General features: G+C 46.0%; 2 protein-coding genes across 4 annotated transcripts in view; one reads left to right on the top strand and one right to left on the bottom strand.

Annotated features, from left to right (window-relative positions):
- Positions 1-423: 423 nt before the first annotated feature.
- lipea (lipase, hormone-sensitive a) lies at positions 424-11222 on the bottom strand. The gene is made up of 11 exons (XM_080484636.1): positions 11179-11222; positions 8503-8744; positions 7797-8081; positions 7316-7406; positions 6206-6351; positions 5941-6126; positions 5554-5694; positions 5304-5448; positions 3518-3745; positions 2349-2716; positions 424-1870 (listed from the first exon to the last, which is right to left on the bottom strand). Exons 1-11 carry the CDS (start codon positions 11198-11200, stop codon positions 1610-1612), a joined length of 2115 nt encoding a protein of 704 aa, XP_080340762.1. The 5' UTR covers positions 11201-11222; the 3' UTR covers positions 424-1609.
- A 5585-nt stretch (positions 11223-16807) lies between these two features.
- The window catches only part of LOC308122783 (sodium/hydrogen exchanger 3-like), a 30528-nt gene continuing 24017 nt past the window's right edge, over positions 16808-23318 (top strand). For 2 of the 3 annotated variants that reach the window (XR_013936169.1, XM_080484865.1), the window contains exon 1: positions 16808-17188. Coding sequence is in view for 1 of the 3 variants with exons in the window: in XM_080484865.1 (XP_080340991.1) it covers positions 16945-17188 (244 nt within the window). In the remaining 2 variants the exon portion in view is untranslated. The remainder of the gene's footprint in view (positions 17189-23318) is intronic. The other variant, XR_013936168.1, reaches the window with a different exon arrangement.

Here is a 23318-nt window from a genome sequence, read left to right as displayed (position 1 = left end):
CTTCAATGTCAGAATTCCAACTTGAGTTTTTTTAATAGTACCTGTATTTGTTCATCTCATAGAGAGCTCCATTAGCTCCTGACTAATTGCAGGTGCTATTCTGCCTGGGGTCTCCTTCTTTGTCATTACAAATTTTATTAATGATTGTCATTGGCTATTCAGAATTCTGACAATATTTCTATTGTGCCAATCAGCCACAAGGCAATTCACAGTGAAGTTATTTATTTCTTAATCGCTTTGTTTTAATGTATTTCATTTACTTCCCTGCAAAGCTCTGTGAATTGCCTTGAATAGTCTCGACGGACAATCAGAACAATGTTTCCTCTGCGGTGTCATGACTTCCAGTCCATCCTCTCCTGGTTGAAAGTCAGCTGTGAAACACTAAACCTCTAAAAATGACGCGTTTTGCACTTGAAACATCTTGGATCCCAAACTTGTTTTTTTATTTCTGAAACTTCTACATCCAAGCTCTGCTTCTTTTAACTAAATGTTTGATACATTCTGCATAGTTAAAACTGAACAGATTAATTAACCCCCCCACCCCCCACGGAGGCGCTCGACCCTTTGTGAACCAGTGACTGAAGAAATATACAGAATGTATTTTAAAAACAGCTGATTTAAATGGTGATCGTTAACAGTGAAAGTGGAGGGTTCAGCTTGTTAAGGGTTCGATGAAAAAGTTGCCGGTGGATGAAATAAGTTGAGCCTGAACAGGAATTGTGTTGTGTTGTGTTGTGAGGGTGTTTCAGTGAAGGTCAGCAGGTCATTCCTCCCCGTCTGAGCTGCTTTATCAGGAGACAGAACAGGACGGGCTGTTCTTCTCACATCAGCTGCTCACATCCTGCCTCCCTTTGTTCCTCCATACAAAGTTTCCACCAGATTGTTTTTTCCTTTGAAGCTTTCATTTAATGAAAGTTTAAATTACAAACACAGAGTCTGGACAGCTTCATGTTCTGCTGGTGAAAGGCCTCATTACGCTGTAAACATGTGACAAACGGGCAACACCGGCGCGTTGAAGTGACCCGAATATTCATATCACAATGTAAAATCCTTTTTTAAAGTCATATAAAACTTAGCTTTTCTTCTAGACAAAGTGCACCTTCAATTCTTGGAGTCAAGGCACAGAGGCAGGCGGGCGCAGCCCGTCGGGGTCGTTACACAGATGTAGTGTGGAATAGATGCAGAATTCATTAAGCCTGGAAACCAGACGGTGTCCAGACTTTGGTTTTCCCCTGAGGCTCGATTAGAGAGAAAAATACAAAGGCCACTCGTTAGACGGGATATACTGCTTCACCCGTCGCAAATGAAAGTTAGTATTAGTCATCAAATGTATGTAAACTTGAATAAAAATCGCAGCCCTCAGTCTTTAGAACCTCAAAGTTTATCGTAATTCTACCAAACTGGCTCTCATGTCGTGCATCATGTTGCAGAATAAAAGTCATCGTGGCGTCCGATGTGTGCTCAGCGTCAGTCTTCTGAGAGCATGTGACATGTGACCGCGAGCGCAAAGTACATTTGGTGATTTTCCCTCATTGGGTGTTGTCGTATTGAAGTGCAGTTAAGCTTCTTGTAATGCGTCGCCCCTCCTCCGATTGGCGTGACGGGATGCTCAGCCCGACGGCCCGACACTCTCCTCCGCCGCCGCCGCCTCGTCTGGCTGAGTCTCCGCCGGCTCCTCCAGCTGGAAAACCTCCCTCATGCGAGCCACGCAGGCCGCAGTGGCCGCCTCCGTCTCCTTGGCGACCTGCGACAGGCTGAGGAAGCCGTGCGGGAGGTCCGGCACCACCGTCAGCGTGGTCGGCTGCCCCATGGCGCGCAGCTTCCGGGTGAACATCACCGAGTCGTCCAGCAGGGCGTCCAAACCCGAAGTCTGCCGGGGACACAGCCAAAACCACACGACTCAGTCAAACGCTCCCGACAATCACCTGTTTTACACATTTCTACTCTTTCACTGTTACTTTGCCGCTCCTATTGCGTTTCTCACGTCGCAGAATGCCGTTTTGGCGAGTCAAAAGGCTAACGGGAGTTTCGAGGAGTTCTCGTCTTCGTTTACACGACGACGTTTCAAGTGAAAATGCATGTTTCAGCTTCCGTTTCAGGAATGTTGTGCGTTTACATGGAAACGTCTAGAATGTCGTGTTCTGCCAGTGTTCATGTTTAGAGCTCATCGTTCTCTGCTGAGTGTGTGTGTGTGTGTGTGTGTGTGTGTGTGTGTGTGTGTGTGTGTGTGTGTGTGTGTGTGTGTGTGTGTGTGTGTGTGTGTGTGTCTGTGTGTGGTTTTTAACAACAAACAAACAACAGCACCAACTAGTGGCCCAACATGAAATCTCCCAGAGAGTTGTTCTTACCACGATGTGCACGGGCGGCAGCCCCTTCAGCAGAGCGTCCGGCGCCAGCAGAGGCGACACAAACGGGTTCCTGATGACGGGGCAGGTCAGCGGCCGGATGATGGCCCGGCACTCGGAGCGCAGCGGCTCAAAGCCTTCTGGGTACTGGACGAGGCACGCGGGGTCTCGTGCGGTGGCGCCGGCGGCGAGAGGGGAGACGGTCTGGCTGGGTGTCCGTGTGGACCGAGCGGACCGGCCCGGGTCCAGGAAGGACTGGATCCAGTTGGAGGCTCCTTGTGTGAGGTCGCTGAGCAGCAGCGCCGTGTCTCTGCCCAGAGCGCTCAGGGTGCCGCTGCCCGCCGCCGGCGCCACCGTCTGGTACTCCATACCTACAGCATCACCAGAGAAGGTCAAACCGTGGCATGTGGGACAGACCACAGGGCAGAGCTTGAAATATACAACAATATATTCCACATTTATCATCATCACAAGATAAACCTGCCAGAAGACTGAAGAGCAACAAGACAGAATAGTGGGTTTTTCTCTGCTGTGTGTGAGTGGTCTCATTACAAAGACAAACAACAGCACCAACTAGTGGACCAACAGGAAAACTACATTGTTTTCATAACAAAACCTTTCGGAAACAAAGTTGCTAAATAACACCGTAGTTACACTTTGTAGTTACACTCTGTAGTTACACTTTGTAGTTACACTCTGTAGTTACACTTTGTAGTTACACTCTGTAGTTACACTTTGTAGTTACACTCTGGAGTTACACTCTGGAGTTACACTCTGGAGTTACACTCTGGAGTTACACTCTGGAGTTACACTCTGGAGTTACACTCTGGAGCTACACTTTGTAGTTACACTTTGTAGTTACACTCTGGAGTTACACTCTGGAGTTACACTCTGGAGCTACACTCTGGAGTTACACTCTGGAGTTACACTCTGGAGTTACACTCTGGAGTTACACTTTGTAGTTACACTCTGGAGTTACACTCTGGAGTTACACTTTGTAGTTACACTCTGTAGTTACACTCTGGAGTTACACTCTGGAGTTACACTTTGGAGTTACACTCTGGAGTTACACTCTGGAGTTACACTCTGGAGTTACACTTAAGTCCTCTGGCGTTAAATGAGACATGAAGCGACACACACACACACACACACACACACACACACACACACACCTGCATAGGCATTCAGGCATTTAGCAAGAACCCCGAGAGGCAGCAGCGGGTCGATGAGTGTGAGCAGGCGGGACGGCGAGGCGTCTGTGGTCACCAGGGTGGCGGGGTAGGCGGCCATGACACCATCGGGAACCCGCACGCCGGTAGAGATGGCCTTCATGGACACGGTGATGCAGAGGTTCCCCCCGGCGCTGTCTCCGGCCAGACACACTCGCTGGGCAGTGGAGCCTACACACACACACACACACACACACACACACACACACACACACACACACACACACACACACACACACACACACACACACACACACACACACACACACACACACACACACACACACACACACACACACACACACACCTTAACCTGTAAGATGGCTAACTAAAGAACTAACACCTGTGACTCTTGTGATGCGAGCTAATGATGTCACTTCCTGTCAGTGTGGCGTGCCGCACCAAGTAGAGTAAGACGCTCCAATCAGGACAGACGACCAAGAAAATGGTCAGAATTTCAAAGAAAACCTAGATTTGTTTTCACCACATTTCTAAAGAGTAGCGACACATCGCTGAGACGCCAGCTGAGATATCGTGACGCTGCCATGACAGCTGGCGACCCGGTCGCTATCAAACAGCCTCAAAGCCGCGCTAACGGGGGGGGGGGGGGGGGGTGAAAACTCCCAGAATGCACCATTCTGGACATTTCACTCTATTATGCTCCATAAGATAAGGTAGGAATTGTTTGCTTTTGTGAAAATATGCACATCTTAATCCCGTGTACTCTGCGCCACCACAAAGAAAACGTTTGAAGTTTAAATTTAAAGGTTATTATGGAACTATTTTACCGGCTTGGGAAGAACCTGGACTGAATGTGGCTGCTGAACATAAAGCTAATTCTCATGAACAAATCTTTCTGAAAGCTGAAATTTGTTTTCTTATTGTGGTCGAGGTCAGGAGGTCCACTCTGATTGAATAAAACCTCTAAATGTTGAACACCATCACGTTTCTGATGAGGACTGAGCAGAAAACAGGAAAGGCCGATTCATCCTCCATAAGAACAAGAAGAAATGTTGGCACTTTGGGGTCCTGCTGAAGAAAATGACATCACTTTCTTCGTCCAGCTCCTTCTGGCTGAAGGGATTTGGTTTGGCTGTACCAACCGTCCTGATAAAGTCTGATGGAGCTGCACTCCTGGAACATTGGCACTGCCGTGTGCTGCGCAGGCACATCCAGCTCGCTGATGATTGTATCAGTCATATTTTAATAATATTCAGCATGTAGCCTCTCTACTGTATGAGCCCCGCAACTCATTAACATGCCAGAGGGCGGTTTTACGTGATTCCCCTGAACGCATCACTCAGAGCTGTCGGCGCCTGCAGTTAAAACCAGACCAACATGGCGGCCCGGACACAAACTCTCTCTTTTATTACTGAAACAGTTTGGCGCGATGCATTTCTGAAGCAAGAAATAAGCTGTGCAGTTGAGAAGTTAAAACGCTGCTTCACAGAAATGTGTCTTCCTTGAGGGGGCGTGGCCTGCGAGTACGACAGCTTCGTCTCGGAGTAGGAACGCTCCTGCTGAAAAAGCTTTTTATTCTGCAGCTGGCTGACGTCACAGTCCAACTTTCTTCTTGTTCTTATGGAGTCTGAATTGGTCTTAAGTCCTCCCCGCTGCCGGCCTGTTGGCTGCAGCGTGCTCACACCTGTCCTCTGACTCGTGCTCAGACTCGTGCTCAGACTCGTGCTCAGACTCGTGCTCAGACTCGTGCTCAGACTCGTGCACTGACCCAGCAGGTGACAGTTCTTCAGAGCCCAGCAGTAGGCATAAAAACACTCCTCCAGCGCTCTGGGAAACGGCGCCTCGGGGGCCAGGGAGTAGTCCACGGACAGGACGGGGACGCCCAGCTCCTTGGACCAGCTCCGGAGATAACTCTAACAAACACATCCACTGTTACTTTTGTAGACAAAGGGAAAGTTTCCAGAAGGGAAACTGTTACTCTGTGTAATAACAAAGCCTTGCCAGCGTAGGGCGGGCACCTCGTGAGATCTGGACGTCTGCGCCACGAAGCCACCTCCATGGAAGTGGATGAGCAGTGAAGGGGAGCGAGGCAGCTTCTGAACCCAGGGCATGCGTGTCCCGGGATCAGCCCGGGACAGGGCGAGAAGCTCCTCGCTGTCCTGGAACGTCAGCGAAACACATGACAAATGAGAAAAGACAAACTTAAAATCACCTTTTTCAACCCACGTAGCCTGAACTGGTCGCTGGCTGGAGTCGGTCCGGCTCTTTGGGTCAGTGGATGAAACACAAACGTTGCAGTGGACAGACGACCAAGTTGGATCGTTATTATCTTTAAAACGAAGTCCCAGGAGAACATGGACTCTCTTCTGTTCTCAGCTCATCTCAGACTCCCTGCTGAACGTTACCTGTCCCTCTCGCAGCTGGTATGAGATGAGACGCATGTGGACGGGCCCGGGGCCCCAGTGGGCCACGGGGGGCCCCACGCTGACCGACAGGCTGGGGTCGGAGGCCAGCGGCAGGCGCAGAGTGAGCGGAGGCACGGTGAAGGTGGAGTTGACCTGCACCTGTCTGGAGGCCATCCTGTTGAAGCCCTGCCGGAGCCCAGCACACACGGGTTACCACACGTCGCCGCCGTCGCCCCGGAGAGTGCGAGCACGAGTCCCTGCTTACTGTGAACAGGCCGTTTTCCGTCAGGTTCCAGAAGGACTTCCAGAACTGCAGGTCCAGGTTCTGGGTGATGCGTTCAAACTCTGCGCCACGCAGCTCAGGATCGATGACGTACTTCCCCGACGTCAGGAGGGAGAGAGCCGCCAGACCTGCCAGGGGAGGAGGGCAACTTTAGAGAAACAAGGAGACGCCGGGAAGTTTGATGACAACCGACAGCAGAGTTCAGAGGAGGGTCTACACAGCGTCAAGGTGGTTTAAAAACAGGTCTAGATGTCTGAAGCTCTCAAAGTTCTTTGATTATTTATATTTTCATCAGATTTGTTTGACAGTTAAATGGCCATCGTTGTCAAAACGTCGTGCTGTGAATGTGAAACTTTTGTGAAACTCAAAAACGAAGCGTTTCCACTGGAGACGATGTGTAAACGGGGAGTCGTGTGCTTGTGAGTCGTTTACCTGAGGACGCCACCTAGTGTTCATGTTTTAAAACCAAACTCCACACTTTATCTATTTAACTTCGCTTTCAAGTTCCTTTTACACGTTTTCATTCTGTCTATCAGGTACTTCAATGTTTGGTTATCTATATTCCTTTCTGTGTTGTTAGATCATCCGGTAAGAATAGGAATAAATTGAGGGGCGAGGAAGTGATGGCTGTAGGGTTTTGATATTACCGTTTGTGTGTGTACTTTTTGTTTTTCTTGTATATAAAGTACTTTAGGGATGACAGTGAACCAACTGAACTCCACACAGCTGAGGACTCAGGCCTGTTTTCAGATGAATCATCCAGACATCAGATTAATGTCTGCTGGTTGGTTAGCCTCGATAGCCCCGGTAGCATCGTGAGGTAAATCCAACACTCCAGTTGCTTTGGCCTTCTGTGATAAACGTGCACAGCGGGTGGAAAACCTGCCATCATTTTTCAGAGTTGCAATAGTGACAGAAAGTTCTAACGTTCTGCTTTGGATTCTTACTTCTTGGTCACGAGTTATTTTCCTCACTGTTGGCTTTATTTAGAGAATGAACTGTGTTGCATGAATGCAAATGTTTAAGAGAGGACAGCCCCTGTGTCACCGTTCAGGAACCTGTTGGCAGAGGGAAACATCAGAAACAGCTCACCTAATCCAGACTGCTGTTTCCCGTACGTCTCTCCGTACGACATCATGCTGATGACAACCGTCTGCAGGAACGGACGAAGGGCCGGGGAGAACTGTGGCGAAGGTTTGAAGGAAACGATAAAGAAACGGACATTTCGTACCAACGTCTTCAAAGTCTCTGATATCCATGGGATGAAGACGAGTTTTAATTATTTTGTACATTAGTATCAAGTTTCAGCAACAACATCTTCAAACTCCTTCATCTCCATGGTAGCTCCAAGACATTGGTACCAATACCTGGTAGTTCTAAGACATTGGTACCAATACCTGGTAGTTCTAAGACATTGGTACGAATACCTGGTAGTTCCAAGACACTGCTACCAACACTTGGGAGTTCGATGGCGTTGGTACCAATACTTGGTACCAACGCCTTCAAACTCCTTGTTGGTACCAAGGCCTTGGCCCCTCCCATGGTAGTGATGGAGTGGCAGTCTATGGCTCACCTGGAATCCCAGGCAGCGGCCGTAGAAGCAGGCCTTGTGCATGGAGCTGTACTCCTGCACAAACCTGGCGGTCAGCTCGTGGTTGTGCAGCGAGAAGAGCTGCCCCAGCTCGTTGTTGTCCATGATGCACTGGGCAAGGTGCAGCAAGGCGCGCAGCTGGGTCAGCGCGCTGCAGTACGCCTCCATCTCCAGGGCGTTGTGCTCGGCCCGGAAGAAGGCGCTGTGGTAGTTGGAGGCGATGTAGCGGGCTTTGTGCAGAATGTGGAGGAGGCAGGAGAGAACGATCTGGAAGAGAAGGACTGGACCTGAAGACTCAGAGATTCCTGAGCGGTTCTCTGAGTCTCCTGTGTTTGGATCCGTCTTGACGACAGAATCCAAAGCTGATTTGATGGAAACATGAAAAGCTCCACCAGGAGGTAAACCGAGAAAACTCAGAATGTTGTTCTGGTGAACATGAACGTTCGTTGCCTAAACTGCAGCTCATGTGGGATTAAGAAAACGTGACTTGAGCCATTTGACCATTTTGACTTTTCTTATCCTTTCAGAACGTTTCTGCTCATTTCAACAATTTTTTCCATGTAAGATTTTTATCACTTTCTCTTTTTCTAAAATCTGCTGCATCGGCAGTAAAACTGAGAGTGTTTCCACTCAATAATCTTTCTCTTCCTTTCATTAGGTTTTTCCAGGCGACGCTTCTCAGTCGTACCTTGACCAGGCTGCGGTAGCCGTTCCCGATGGTTTGTGCGTCCAGGTCGTAGTGGTGGAAGACGGCGGTGAAGCCGGCCACGACGGGGCCCATAGCTCGCCCGTGCTCCTGGATCTGCCTCATGCAGACCATCAGACGCTCGGCCACGGAGCTGAGGGGCGAATCCGAGGGTCCCGACAGCACGGAGAGGTTGTCCTCACAGGTCTTCTCCACGGCTGCGAATACCACCTGGTAGTCCATGTCTGACTCCGGAGGGGCGAGAACCAGACAAACCAAAGCTTTAACCTCCTTTACAGCTGCTGCTCCTTCCACACAACTCCTGTTTCAGCTATTATCTGCTGGGTCAAAGGTCACAGACAAAACAATCTCCTCCACATCGACTCTGTGCAGCTGATTGTGTCCACATCAGGTCAATGAGTCCGCTCCGATGCAAGAAGCAGGTCCGATACAAGAAGCAGGTCCGATACAAGAAGCAGGTCCGATACAAGAAGCAGGTCCGATACAAGAAGCAGGTCCGATACAAGAAGCAGGTCTGATACAAGAAGCAGGTCCGATACAAGAAGCAGGTCCGATACAAGAAGCAGGTCCGATACAAGAAGCAGGTCCGATACAAGAAGCAGGTCCGATACAAGAAGCAGGTCAGAGAAAACTCAGTCACCTCGTCCTTCACTCCAGTGATCCAGTGTACCAGCTCTATCAGCTCTACCAGCTCTATCAGGGACCAATCATCATCGAAAGGAAAACAATTCAATCCAGGTTATTTCTTGACTTCTACATTTACCTGAATAAATACTGATATATTTTTACATTTAAAATTTCTACCTGTCGTTGCATATATATATATATATATATATATATATATATATATATATATAAATCAATCAATGTATTCATACTTTTTTAAATGTATCATTTCTTTATCTATGTATTTCAGTGCAGGGCTGTTAAAAAGTGAGGCTCCATCAAAAATCAGAACCATTAAGACTTTAAAGGTAATGTCAGACTGTCAAACTGTCAAACTCATCCAAACGTGTCCAGAAAGACACATAAACAAATATATTTACCCACGAAGAAACACAGGAATTAATAAACCCTCGTTGACAGTCAAAGTTTCAGAGCCTCATTAGAAACCAGCAGTAAAAAGCTTGAACACCAGGAGACCTTGAAAGCTTCATTCTTACTTCCACCATCAGAACTTGTTGTTCCGTCCTTCATGAACTGATCATAGTAACCCTCTCCTGTCCAGTCAGGCTGGGACACATACAAGCCGCGTTAAAATGAAGATTCATGGACTAAATCAATGTCTATTAGTACGATCTTCATCTCAAGAGCAAATCATTTAGAAGAGAGTGCAACATGATAAAAACTCCATTCAGTCTGGAGCCATAATAAACCTTTCAATCAAACTTTAAGGTTTTTTCTTAAGATGATAAAAATGTCTATATTTTCACAAAAACCAAACAATTACTACAGAAAATGACTAGAAGCTCCACATAAAACCAGTTTTAATGAAACCTTTGGGTTTTTGTCTGAATCATTCAAATAATTAAAAAGTTGAACGTCGGGGTCGACGAGAGGTGAAACAAAGTCTGACAGCTGAGAAGAGGAAAGACCATGAAGACCCCAAAAAGGAGTTTAAAATCAATTCTAAACCTCACAGGAAGCCAAAGCAGCCACATGGACCAAGATTTAATGACTCAATCCAATAGCTCAGAACCAGAACTATCCCTCCTTTAACGGTGGGTTCCTCAGCAGGAGGCTGCAGGTCGTGGATCCTCTGTGAGGCTCAGCTCAGAGCTGTTTGCTTCGATGGCCTCTTTATCATCTCTATCCTCTCAGGTTTTGATATATTTGAGAATTCTGTTTATTGGTTCTCCGTGACTGATAATCAGAGTAAAGTCGGTTCTAATGGGAATCAGAGGAGGACAAGGACATTCAAGAAAATGAAAGAAACATGTAAAGAAAATCAGTAAACTTCTTCATCATTTTGATTTATTTGAGGCCTTTTTCCACTCACTGACGTGTTTGTCATCTGCAGGCTACTATATTTGTCTTGCTTCTTGCTTGTGGTTATTAATCTGATAGATTGGAAATAAGACTGAAAGTGGGGGATATTGGTTTGAACTCCTGGAAGTATAAAACAAACAGACTATAAATGTTCACCGTTTAAATGGTTTAACAACATTATAGACTTTTTTAGTGATTTGTATTAGATTAGTTTGTATTTAATTTGGAGTTGTGTTTCGTTCTTGCTTCAGAATCCTGATTCCGTGTTTGTTTTCCCAGCGGACCTGGCAACCCGGCCAGCTGATGAGACCTGTCAGATCACTTCCCTTCACTGGGATCAGCTGCTGCTACAACCGAGGATTAAAATACATATAAAACAAACATTTCCCCGGAGGACAGTGTTCAAACAGTCCACACTCTGACACAATCACCCAAACTGATTCATCGATTAATCAAGCCATTAAAAGTGATCAGCCGCCGTTTGATCGGCGTCATGACTTCGCCTCCATCGCCGAGTTGGAAGATTTGTAATATTTGTAATTCCTGCGCTCACAAACAGCCGGAAGCTGATGAAGGTCGGTCCTGCGGTCGGTACCGGTCCGGTTCGGGTCTACAGAGCGACAGAAGCGGCGGTAAAGACACACTTTGTCTCCGGTTGTCTTCACTCACCGGGACGCCGCCGCAGCCGCATCCTCTTCCGCGCTGCTCCTGCTGTCCGCGGCCGCGCGCACGCTGCCAAGCGGGAAGACGGCGCGCGTTCACGACACTGCCGCGAGCGCAGTGAACCTAGGTGAAGCCGTCCCCCCACCCGTCGCGAAACTAAGTGAAAATAGTCCCAATCGTCAGTACTGCGTTATTGCTGGTTTGTGATGTTTTAGTTTTTAAGATATAACAAGTTTATTATACGGCGATGACGTCACTCAGCGCCCCCCCCCCCCCCCCCCCCCACACACACACAACGTCCAAATTGAACAATAAATGGTGTCAATCGTTTGTGCTGAAAGAATGAGTATTTGTGCCGCTTTCATTTTTCAGCTATAGCAGATTCTCTCCCATGGATCTGTTGTGTTGGTTTTCCTGTTTCCAGTGTCGTAGACTGAAGGAAACAAACAGCCTCTCTAGTTCCTATAGTTTTTGTATTATTGTCTTTTGTTTTGGGGATAAGATCCATCCCAACCAGTCGACAGTGTTAGAAGCTCACTGTGTAGAATCGAGGGACAACACAGAAATAAACCCGCTGGGCTGTTTGGACTCTGTTCAGCTTTTTAAAATAATTTTTATAGTCAAATTAGAAACGATGAACTAAACAAACGAGCCACACATATCACCCACTGATGGAGGAAGGCTTGATTAGTCTCTATATTAATGAGATTTAATATTATTTCTCACAATTAATTTTTTTCATGATTACTCTAAAAGTAGAGCTCATGTGTGCGGGAAGAAAATTCACTTATTTAATAAAATATTCTATTCAGATAACCTCAGAGGTGTGTGTGTGTGTGTGTGTGTGTGTGTGTGTGTGTGTGTGTGTGTGTGTGTGTGTGTGTGTGTGTGTGTGTGTGTGTGTGTGTGTGTGTGTCGCCCTCTGGTGGCCTTCTTATTCAGCTTTAATCATGAGAATAATATAAAGATGTGTGTTGTATTCCCACACACACAGGCCAAGCATCAGACCGATGCTCCTGTCAGAGGTGACCTCTGAGATCTCTGTAACCTCTGTGACCTGTGTGACCTGTGTGACCTCTGAGATCTCTGTAACCTCTGTGACCTGTGTGACCTGTGTGAGCTCTGCGATCTATGTGACCTCTGTGACCCGTGTGACCTATGTGACCTGTGTGACCCGTGTGACCTCTGCGATCTATGTGACCTATGTGACCCGTGTGACCTCTGCGATCTATATGACCTGTGTGACCCGTGTGACCTCTGTGACCTCTGTGACCTGTGTGACCCATGTGACCTCTGTGACCTGTGTGACCTCTGCGATCTATGTGACCTGTGTGACCCGTGTGACCTCTGTGACCTATGTGACCTGTGTGACCCATGTGACCTCTGTGACCTATGTGACCTGTGTGACCCATGTGACCTCTGTGACCTGTGTGACCTCTGTGACCTGTGTGACCTATGTGACCTCTGCGATCTATGTGACCTGTGTGACCTCTGTGACCCGTGTGACCTGTGTGACCTATGTGACCTCTGCGATCTATGTGACCTGTGTGACCTCTGTGACCCGTGTGACCTCTGTGACCAGTGTGACCTGTGTGACCTGTGTGACCTATGTGACCTGTGTGACCCGTGTGACCTGTGTGACCTGTGTGACCCATGTGACCTGTGTGACCTATGTGACCTGTGTGACCTGTGTGACCCGTGTGACCTGTGTGACCTGTGTGACCTATGTGACCTGTGTGACCTGTGTGACCTGTGTGACCTATGTGACCTGTGTGACCCGTGTGACCTGTGTGACCTGTGTGACCTATGTGACCTGTGACCTATGTGACCTGTGTGACCCGTGTGACCCGTGTGACCTGTGTGACCTGTGTGACCTGTGTGATGTGACCCGTGTGACCTGTGTGACCCGTGTGACCTGTGTGACCCGTGTGACCTGTGTGACCTGTGTGATGTGACCCGTGTGACCTGTGTGACCTATGTGACCTGTGTGACCTATGTGACCTGTGTGACCCGTGTGACCTGTGTGACCTGTGTGACCTGTGTGACCCGTGTGACCTGTGTGACCCGTGTGACCTGTGTGACCTGTGTGACCCGTGTGACCTATGTGACCTGTGTGACCTGTGTGACCTATGTGACCCGTGTGACCTGTGTGACCTGTGTGACCTGTGTGACCCGTGTGACCTGTGTGACCCGTGTGACCTATGTGACCTGTGTGACCCGTGTGACCTGTGTGACCTGTGTGACCCGTGTGACCTATGTGACCTGTGTGACCTGTGTGATGTGACCTGTGTGACCCGTGTGACCTGTGTGACCTATGTGACCTGTGTGACCCGTGTGACCTATGTGACCTATGTGACCTGTGTGACCCGTGTGACCTATGTGACCTATGTGACCTGTGTGACCCGTGTGACCTATGTGACCTATGTGACCTGTGTGACCCGTGTGACCTATGTGACCTATGTGACCTGTGTGACCTGTGTGACCTGTGTGACCTGTGCGTAGAAGCAACAGGTCTGCAGTATACTCCAGCCTCAGCCTCCAGCTGACGGTGTCACACTGTAAACAGTCCCACCTCCTCCAGCTGACGGTGTCACACTGTAAACAGTCCCACCTCCTCCAGCTGACGGTGTCACACTGTAAACAGTCCCACCTCAGGGTTCCTCAACGTTCCTGAATCTCATGGACTCTACAGAACCAGCTTGATGCTCCAGAGGAACCAGACTGGAGATCTGAGCCAAGGATTTCAATTAAAACCCAACGAGAACTAAAAACCACATCGATGAAGCAGAACATGTGAGAAGAAGGATTAATAATCCAAACATCCAGATGATGTTCATCAGTCAGATCCCACCAAGAGATCACCTGCAGGTAGTTTAGAGTTCAGAGGTCAGATTATTATCAGATTACCAGCTGGAACAGGAACTGACTCACTCAGTCAGACGCAGCCACTAGAAGTGTCAGGATTACTTTCTCTCTGAGTAACTCTGAAGATGATCTCCAGCTCTGAGTTGCTTCTTAAACCGAGAACCTTTAGTCCCAGTTAGTTCTGCGGTTAATGAGCCACCAGAGCGTGTTAGTGAAGCGTTCAGACGGGACAATCAGTGACGAGGCTTCAGCAGAGGAACCGTCGCTCTGGAGTCTGAAGGAGCGACACTCAGACCTTCACAGCTGCTGACTGGGGCAGAGCAGCTGCTTTACTCGGGTTCTCTGCAAGTTACACTACATCAGCTGTTTAATCTTTCATTTAATTCATTCTAAGATGTTTTAGTAGATTTTAATCAACGAGAACAGTTTTAATCATTTTAGTTAGTTAATCTCTGTTTCCTCTTATTGTTCATGTTTAGAGTGGATTATTCTGCACTGTGTGTGTGTGTGTGTGTGTGTGTGTGTGTGTGTGTGTGTGTGTGTGTGTGTGTGTGTGTGTGTGTGTGTGTGTGTGTGGTTTCATTACTAATGCAACCAGCAGCACCAACTAGTGGCCCAACATGCTAACTGCATTGTTTTCAGAACATTGCAGTGGAAACAGGAAACTTTTCTGAAAATAAAACACATGAACGACGTGTTGTCACCTGAAACACTGCGGTGCCGCCGGGCCGGTAGAACTCCAGACCCGAGTGGAAAAGAAACAGAGCGTCCGAACTGAGGGTCATTTAGAAGCTCCTGTCACATAAACACACTGACATGGAGGCAATGAAGGCTCAACAGAGCCGCTCTGTGTGTGTGTGTGTGTGTGTGTGTGTGTGTGTGTGTGTGTGTGTGTGTGTGTGTGTGTGTGTGTGTGTGTGTGTGTGTGTGTGTGTGTGTGTGTGTGTGTGTCTGTGTGGAGGGGGCGGCTCGTCTCAGGTGGGTCAGACAAACGGGTCGGACCGCTCCCAGCAGCTGCTGCTCTCACGTCATTCACACACAATGAAGTTCCTGCAGTAGAACCTGGACGTTCTGGTTCAGGAGGACACCAGAGGGACAAAGTCCGTCCAGCCGAGTCTCCCAGACTACAGACCTACGCTTTGGTCTGTAGGTGTGTGTGGGGGGTGGGGGGGTGGGTGGGGGTTGTGGGTGTGGGTGGGGGTGGGGGTGGGGGTGGGGGTGGGGGGGTGGGTGTGGGTGGGGGTTTGGGTTGGGGTTTGGGTGTGGGTTTGGGTGTGGGTGGGGGTGGGGGGGTGGGTGTGGGTTTGGGTGGGGGAGTCACGGTCACGGTAATAACAATCCAACTTGGTAGTTTTACTTTGACAGTCATGGTAATAACAATCCAACTTGGTAGTTTTATTTTGACAGTCACGGTAATAACAATCCAACTTGGTAGTTTTATTTTGACAGTCACCGTAATAACAATCCAACTTGGTAGTTTTATTTTGACAGTCACCGTAATAACAATCCAACTTGGTAGTTTTATTTTGACAGTCACGGTAATAACAATCCAACTTGGTGGTTTTATTTTGACAGTCACTGTAATAACAATCCAACTTGGTGGTTTTATTTTGACAGTCACCGTAATAACAATCCAACTTGGTAGTTTTATTTTGACAGTCACCGTAATAACAATCCAACTTGGTGGTTTTATTTTGACAGTCACTGTAATAACAATCCAACTTGGTGGTTTTATTTTGACAGTCACCGTAATAACAATCCAACTTGGTAGTTTTATTTTGACAGTCACCGTAATAACAATCCAACTTGGTGGTTTTATTTTGACAGTCACTGTAATAACAATCCAACTTGGTGGTTTTATTTTGACAGTCACTGTAATAACAATCCAACTTGGTGGTTTTATTTTGACAGTCACTGTAATAACAATCCAACTTGGTGGTTTTATTTTGACAGTCACTGTAATAACAATCCAACTTGGTAGTTTGTTCACTAGAACGTTCTCTCAGTGTTCATGTTTAGAGCTCTTTGTTCTCTGCTGTGTGTGTGTGTGTGTGTGTGTGTGTGTGTGTGTGTGTGTGTGTGTGTGTATGTGTGTGTGTGTGTGTGTGTGTGTGTGTGTGTGCCTGTTTCTTCACATGTCCCTGTAATAACGTCTGTTCATTCATCCATCCAGCTTCTCTAGAGGAAACATGACTGTTTAAAGGCTACGAATGCTGATGACAGCAGTTGGGTTCAGGTTGATGTTAATGCTACTTGTGGTCCATCATGTTGGTGTTGGCAGAACCGAGGGACTTCAGGGTCCACCCTGCAGTCCTCCTGTGGTCAGCAGGACTTTAGTGAACTAGTAGCAGTGCAGTTAGCATTGATATTTAGTCAGCATTACACCAAGACGTGTTGTGGCCCGGCGCTGCTGAAAGGAGAAGATACAGGGACTCTGAAGAGTGGAAGGAGCAGGTGAAGCTGCCGTGACTCATTCCTGCTGCTGAAGTGAGATGAGGGCGTGTTGATCCTCATTGTTGATCCCAGTTTACAGAAGGATCAACAAGGAAGTGCGTCTGAGATATTCCATTGATTTTCCTGGAGAAGTTTAATATTAATAATATTAAACGTGAAGACTTGGCGGCTGTCAGGACTGAGCGGAGCATCTTCCTTTGAGCGAAGTGGCCAAACGAGCCGGTCTGGGTCTGAGCAGGGAGGAGCAGCATTAACAGGGAGGAGCAGCAGTAACAGGCTGGGCTGAGCTCCACCTGCTGTGAAAACCTGAAACCTGGACTGACGGGAGGGTGGAGGTGGAGCCGAGCCGGGGAGCAGGTCGGGATGAAGACCCAGGTGGACACCAAGTGAGACAGACGCAGCAGAGAACCCCCTCTGGGTTTCACTCTGAGGTCCAAGACGTTCCTGTAAAACATGGCGAGAGCCTGGAGAGTCCTTCTTCTCCTCGGTGTGCTGCTGGCGGCGTCCACAGGAGGGGCCGACGAGGACCAGCAGGACCATAGTCCTAACTCAGGAGGTGAAGACGAATCCGGGGGTCATGAAGGCCATGGAGGGGGCGCCATCACCACCCTGCCCATTGTGTCCTGGAAGTGGGAACATGTGACCACGCCGTACCTGGTGGCTCTCTGGATTCTGGTCTCCTGGATCTGCAAACTCAGTGAGTCCTTCAGGGTCTTTCGTTGTCTAGAAAACCAGTCTGATCCCTGGAAACTCCACAGACATCCACCTGTTTGCTAACGTAAGTCCTGGTGCCCTCCTAGTGCCCTCCTAGTGCCCTCCTGGTGCCCTCCTAGTGCCCTCCTGGTGCCCTCCTGGTGCCCTCCTGGTGCCCTCCTGGTCTGGGCTCCAGGACCTGCTTTGTCTGCTGGGAGCTTTCAGAACAGGAAGGACCAGAACCCAGAAAAGGACTCTTTGCTTTTTGCCGGTCTGCAGCTTCCTTTAGGGAACGTCTGGGGCATTACAGGATAAAGGTTTGGGGAACCGTGGTTTAGAGGAACTAGTTCTTGAAGAGAGAAGAAGGAGGACATGTCCGAGGCGTACGGTTCATCCTTTAACTTTCTTTAACGTCTTTTAGAGTGAAGCTGAGGGTCCATGAGATTTCTTAGAGGTGACTTTGAAAACTATGGAGCAGAGACTTGGAAGTAATCCTCAGACGAGTCTTTGTTAACTTAATTGAATCTCTGAGTTGAAGTTTTAATGGCAGTTACTAGGATGGTGGTTAGTACGACGGGTACTCCAGTACACACCTGTAACCGTGTCTCAGCGTTGTTCCATCCAAATGTGGTTCTGTTGTAGTGTCTTGTTCAGTCATGCCATTGTTCCGTCTCAGCGTTGTTCCATGGTTCTGTCGTAGCGTCGCACCGTCGTAGCGTCGTAGCGTCGCACCGTCGTAGCGTCGTAGCGTCGCACCGTCGCACCGTCGTAGCGTCGTAGCCTGGTACCATCGTTACGTTGGCGTATCGTACCATCGTAGCGTGGTAGTGTGGTAGCCTGGTACCATCGTTACGTTGGCGTATCGTACCATCGTAGCATCTTTCTGTCGTACCGTCATCCTAACTGGTTTCTGGACAAACTGCCCCCGACTGAGGTTAAATCACATTTCACGGATACTTCATCTCAGCCCCAGCGGTACATTTTGGTTGAGTAATGAAAAGATTTAAAAGAGTAAAATCCATTGTTACCATTGAAGGACACCTCGCCGCGGTGCCTCCGCCTCGCCGCGGTGCCTCGCCGCGGTGCCTCGCCGCGGTGCCTCGCCGCGGTGCCTCCGCCTCGCCGCGGTGCCTCGCCGCGGTGCCTCGCCGCGGTGCCTCGCCGCGGTGCCTCCGCCGCGGTGCCTCCGCCGCGGTGCCTCCGCCTCGCCGCGGTGCCTCGCCGCGGTGCCTCGCCGCGGTGCCTCCGCCTCGCCGCGGTGCCTCCGCCTCGCCGCGGTGCTTCCACCGCACGTTGGCTCAACGTTCAGGAGGTTGCAGTTTCAATTCCCCATTTGTTCACATGAACTCCATTGTGATATATCTTTTTAAGGAAAAGTATAATTTCTTCCTATCATGTAATACTGACACTTCCATGTATTTCAAACTCAAAGGAAATATTTCATTAGAATCTAAAACAAATTATCACAACTTTTTCTATTAATTGGATTCTATTTCGAAACGTCTTTAAATATCTCCAGTACATAAAGGTGCATTTCAGATTATTATAATTGAGTGTTAATTGAGGTTTTTCAGCATCTTTACAGTTGGAAAAACTCATGAATGCAAAAATCTTAAGCCATTGTTGAAATATAATGTTGATTATTATCCGATCTGGACATTAATCCAATTTAAAGAAAACGCTTTGATAGAAATGAAGCAAAAGTTGTGCCGGTTCGATATAAAGGCTTCATCAAATGTTGGTTTTAGGCTCCACTTCCTCCCTTCGTATGATGATTCATGATAAATACTGACACTGCATATTTCCTCATGTCTCATCCTGCCGTGGTCACTAACACTGGCAGTCATTAAGGGTTCCTGTTTAGCCAACACACACGGTGGTTTCAAGCACTGTGGACAATGTCAATGAACCAGCGTGTTTGTGTGTGTGTGTGTGTGTGTGTGTGTGTGTGTGTGTGTGTGTGTGTGTGTGTGTGTGTGTGTGTGTGTGTGTGTGTGTGTGTGTGTGTGTGTGTGTGTGTGTGTGTGTGTGCTGGCATAAATAAGGGGCTGTGGCTGAAAGTGAGACCGACAACATCCAAACAGTGAAATCGGACACAAGCTGCCGACTCTGTCGGATTCTGCAGGTCAGCCATCACAGAGTATTAATGACAGTCATAGTGTGATAAGGGTGCAAGAAAGTACCAGAAATAGTTAAAAATATATCAAGAAAGTACCAGAAATAGTTAAAAATATATCAAGAAAGTACCAGAAATAGTGAAGCATATCAATACATTTCCAGTAATAGCAGAAAAGTATCAATAAAGTACCAGTAACCATAGAAAAGTATCAATAAAGTACAAATGATAGAGAAAAAGTATCAATAAAGTAGCAGTTATAGTAAAGAAGGTATCAATCAAGAACAATACTGAAAAAGTATCAACGTAGCAGTATTAGCTGAAAAAATCAATAAAGTAGCAGTAATAGAAAATAATGCACTAGACAGAGTATCTACTGAATTTAATAAAAAAAAGTAAAAACAATAATCTTTTTTAATGTAGAAAATGTAAATATTTGAAAAATATTTTTAAAAAGAAAAAGTTAGTCATTAAATGTCTATAAATGTCCTTTGAAAAGACAAGTTCCAAATACGTTTTACAGTATTACAATTTATTTGAATAATTTCCTTTTTAAAAAGCTTATTATTCTTTGTTTTGATTCAGTTTTTCTCTTATTTATACGTTTTGTAAACTCATTAAGATAAATAACAACAACAACAACAACAACAACAACAATAATAATGATAATGATAATAGTAATAATAATAATGATAGTACTAATAAACATCAGTACTTTTACAGTAGTAAAGCACTGAAATGCATTTTTCATATTTTCTTCTCCACATACTGACTTTAACCTCTTTAACCTTTAACCTCTTTAACCTCTTTAACCTTTAACCTCTTTAACCTCTTTAACCTTTAACCTCTTTAACCTTTAACCTCTTTAACCTCTTTAACCTTTAACCTCTTTAACCTCTTTAACCTTTAACCTTTAACCTCTTTAACCTCTTTAACCTTTAACCTCTTTAACCTCTTTAACCTTTTTAACCTCTTTAACCTCTTTAACCTCTTTAACCTCTTTAACCTCTTTAACCTTTACACTCTTTAACCTCTTTAACCTCTTTAACCTTTAACCTTTAACCTCTTTAACCTCTTTAACCTCTTTAACCTCTTTAACCTCTTTAACCTTTACACTCTTGGTTTTGCAGACGTGACCGTGTTTCTCCTCTCAGATCGAGTTTCCTCTGATCCACAATGTTTTCTTTCTTCTATTGTTTTCTACTCTGCTGCAACACAAAGGACAATAAATACACATCGACTGAAAACACCTCGTTCCCAACATGAGGTCACACAACGTGTACATGATGTTTACACAACGTGTACATGATGTTTACACAACGTTTACACATTGTTTACACAACGTTTACACAACATTTACACAACATCTACACGTTTACACAACGTTTACAGTGTGTACACAACGTTTACAGTGTGTACATAACGTTTACACATCATCTACACAACGTTTACACAACATCTACACAGTGTGTACACAACGTTTACAGTGTGTACATAACATTTACACATCATCTACACAACGTTTACAGTGTTTACATAGTGTTCACACAATGTTTACACAACGTTTACACAACATATACACAACGTTCACACGTTTACACAACGTTTACAGTGTTTACACAGTGTATACACAAAGTTCACACAACATTTACACAAAATTTACACAACGTTTACACAACGTTCACACACATGTATAGTGTTTACACAACGTCCACACAACGTTCACACAGTGTTCACACATTATTTACACAATGTTTACACAACGTTTACACAACATCCACACAACGTTTACACAACGTATACACAACGTATACACAACGTATACACAACGTATACACAACGTTTACACAACGTTTACACAGTGTTTACACAACGTATACACAACGTATACACAACGTATACACAACGTTTACACAACGTTTACACAGTGTTTACACAACGTATACACAACGTTTACAGTGTATACACAACGTTTACAGTGTATACACAACGTATACACAGTGTTTACACGACGTTTCCAGTGTTTACAAAACATCCACACAACGTTTACACAGTGTTTACACAACATTTACACAACGTTTACACACATTTACACAGTGTTTACACAACGTCTACACAACGTTTACACATTGTTTACAGTGTTCACACAGTGTTTACACAGTGTTTACACAACGTTTACACAACATCTACACATTTACACAACGTTTACACAACGTTTACACAACATCTACACAACGTTTAAACAACTTCTACACAGTGTGTACACAACGTTTACACATAATCTACACAACGTTTACAGTGTTTACACAGTGTTTACACAACATCTACACAACGTCAACACAGTGTTTACACAGTGTTTACACAATGTTTACACAACATCCACACAACGTCTACACAACGTTTACAGTGTTTACACAGTGTATACACAAAGTTTACACAACATTTACACAAAATTTACACAACGTTTACACACACATGTATAGTGTTTACACAACGTCCACACAACGTTTACACAGTGTTCACACATTATTTACACGACGTTTACAGTGTTTACACAACGTCCACACAACATTTTCACAACGTATACACAACGTTTACACATTGTTTACACAACGTTTACAGTGTTCACACATTATTTACACGACGTTTACACAACATCCACACGTTTACACAGCGTTTACACAGCGTTTACACGGTGTGTACACAACGTTTACACAGTGTTTACACAACGTCTACACAACATTTACAGTGTTTACACAGTGTTTACACAGTGTTTACACGGTGTGTACACAACGTTTACACAGTGTTTACACAGTGTTTACACAGTGTTTACACAACGTCTACACAACATTTACAGTGTTTACACAGTGTTTACATGACGTTACTCCATCTCTACATCCAAGTTGCAGAAGGTGAAACAGACCAAGGAGCTCCAGGATTGGCCGGCCCAGTCACCTGACATGAACATCATGGAGCGTGTCGGGTCGGAAGACAAACCCAAAGAATGTTGATGAAGTTAGAGGCGGGACTACTTTCTTTACGGTTCCTGATGACTTCATCAGTAAACTGTACGAGTCCTTGTCAGACCAGAGTGGTTCAGTCCTTCAGTAATACCAGACTTTACATTAGGATCTCACAGCACCACTTCATTCACTGATCTTATGGGACCTATTTGTGTATTTGAAATCAAATATTTGTTAAATGTTACTTTACTTTACTCCTGCCAAAATGACCTTTCTGATTTCATTGAATGATAAACATTTTCTTCAATGAAACAAATTGATTTTAGTTCATTGAACATGATTTGAGAGGGTTTCAGCTTCCATATGAGCCTTTTTCTGAAACCAACTGATTAATTAGTAGTAGTTAATAGTTATTAGCTGTTGTTGCTACAAAATGAATAAGTGACAGGACTTTAGTCAGGGACTGTATAAGGAGTTTTCTTTGAGTAGCATTAATAATAAAAACACTCTTAAGCATTGACAAACAAATTACGCATATAGACACATTTGCATGTGACGGGAGACAGAAGGATTTGTCATGAGGCAGAAATTAGAAAAATACAGAAATTTCCACTTCTTATCAACAAGATAAGAAGTTCCTGATGTAATGGACTCACCAGTCATCTGACATCAGATGTGAAAATAGTTCCAGTTTGATAAGAACAAGAGATAAACTCCAGTGATGTGAATGTAAAACACGATTGTGATCATGTCACTTCTCTCTGAGCGCAGTCTGACTTCCTGTCCCTGAACGACCTTCACGTGACCTCTAGGATCCTTCCAGCAATGATTGAAAGGTTCATGTTGAATCAGTTCAAGCTGCTCTCGTTTCAAACACAATGAATGAGGAATAGAGATCAGAACTCCAATGAGGAAGCCTCTCAGTGTCTGGGCTGATCAACCTGTCCACCAGAGCAGCGAGGGTCGGAGGAGAAACACTCAAGAGAGAGTCGGCAAAGAAAAGTCGTAAAGAACTGAATTTAACATTTTAATGCCAGCATAACTTAATCTCAAAT

This window comes from Lipophrys pholis, assembly GCF_963383615.2.
Source record: "Lipophrys pholis genome assembly, chromosome: 17".
In the NCBI taxonomy this organism is placed as follows: Eukaryota; Metazoa; Chordata; class Actinopteri; order Blenniiformes; family Blenniidae; genus Lipophrys; species Lipophrys pholis.
This window is presented reverse-complemented; position numbering and strand designations above follow the sequence as displayed.

Excerpts from the sequence above, each read along its gene's own strand:
- lipea (XM_080484636.1), bottom strand. The coding sequence starts at position 11,200 with ATGCGGCTGCGGCGGCGTCCCG. Across the intron at positions 3,746-5,303 it reads GAAGAACTGTCACCTGCTGG|GCTCCACTGCCCAGCGAGTG; the intron begins GTCAGTGCACGA and ends GTGTGTGTGTAG. Across the intron at positions 1,871-2,348 it reads TGCCGCCCGTGCACATCGTG|ACTTCGGGTTTGGACGCCCT; the intron begins GTAAGAACAACT and ends TGTCCCCGGCAG.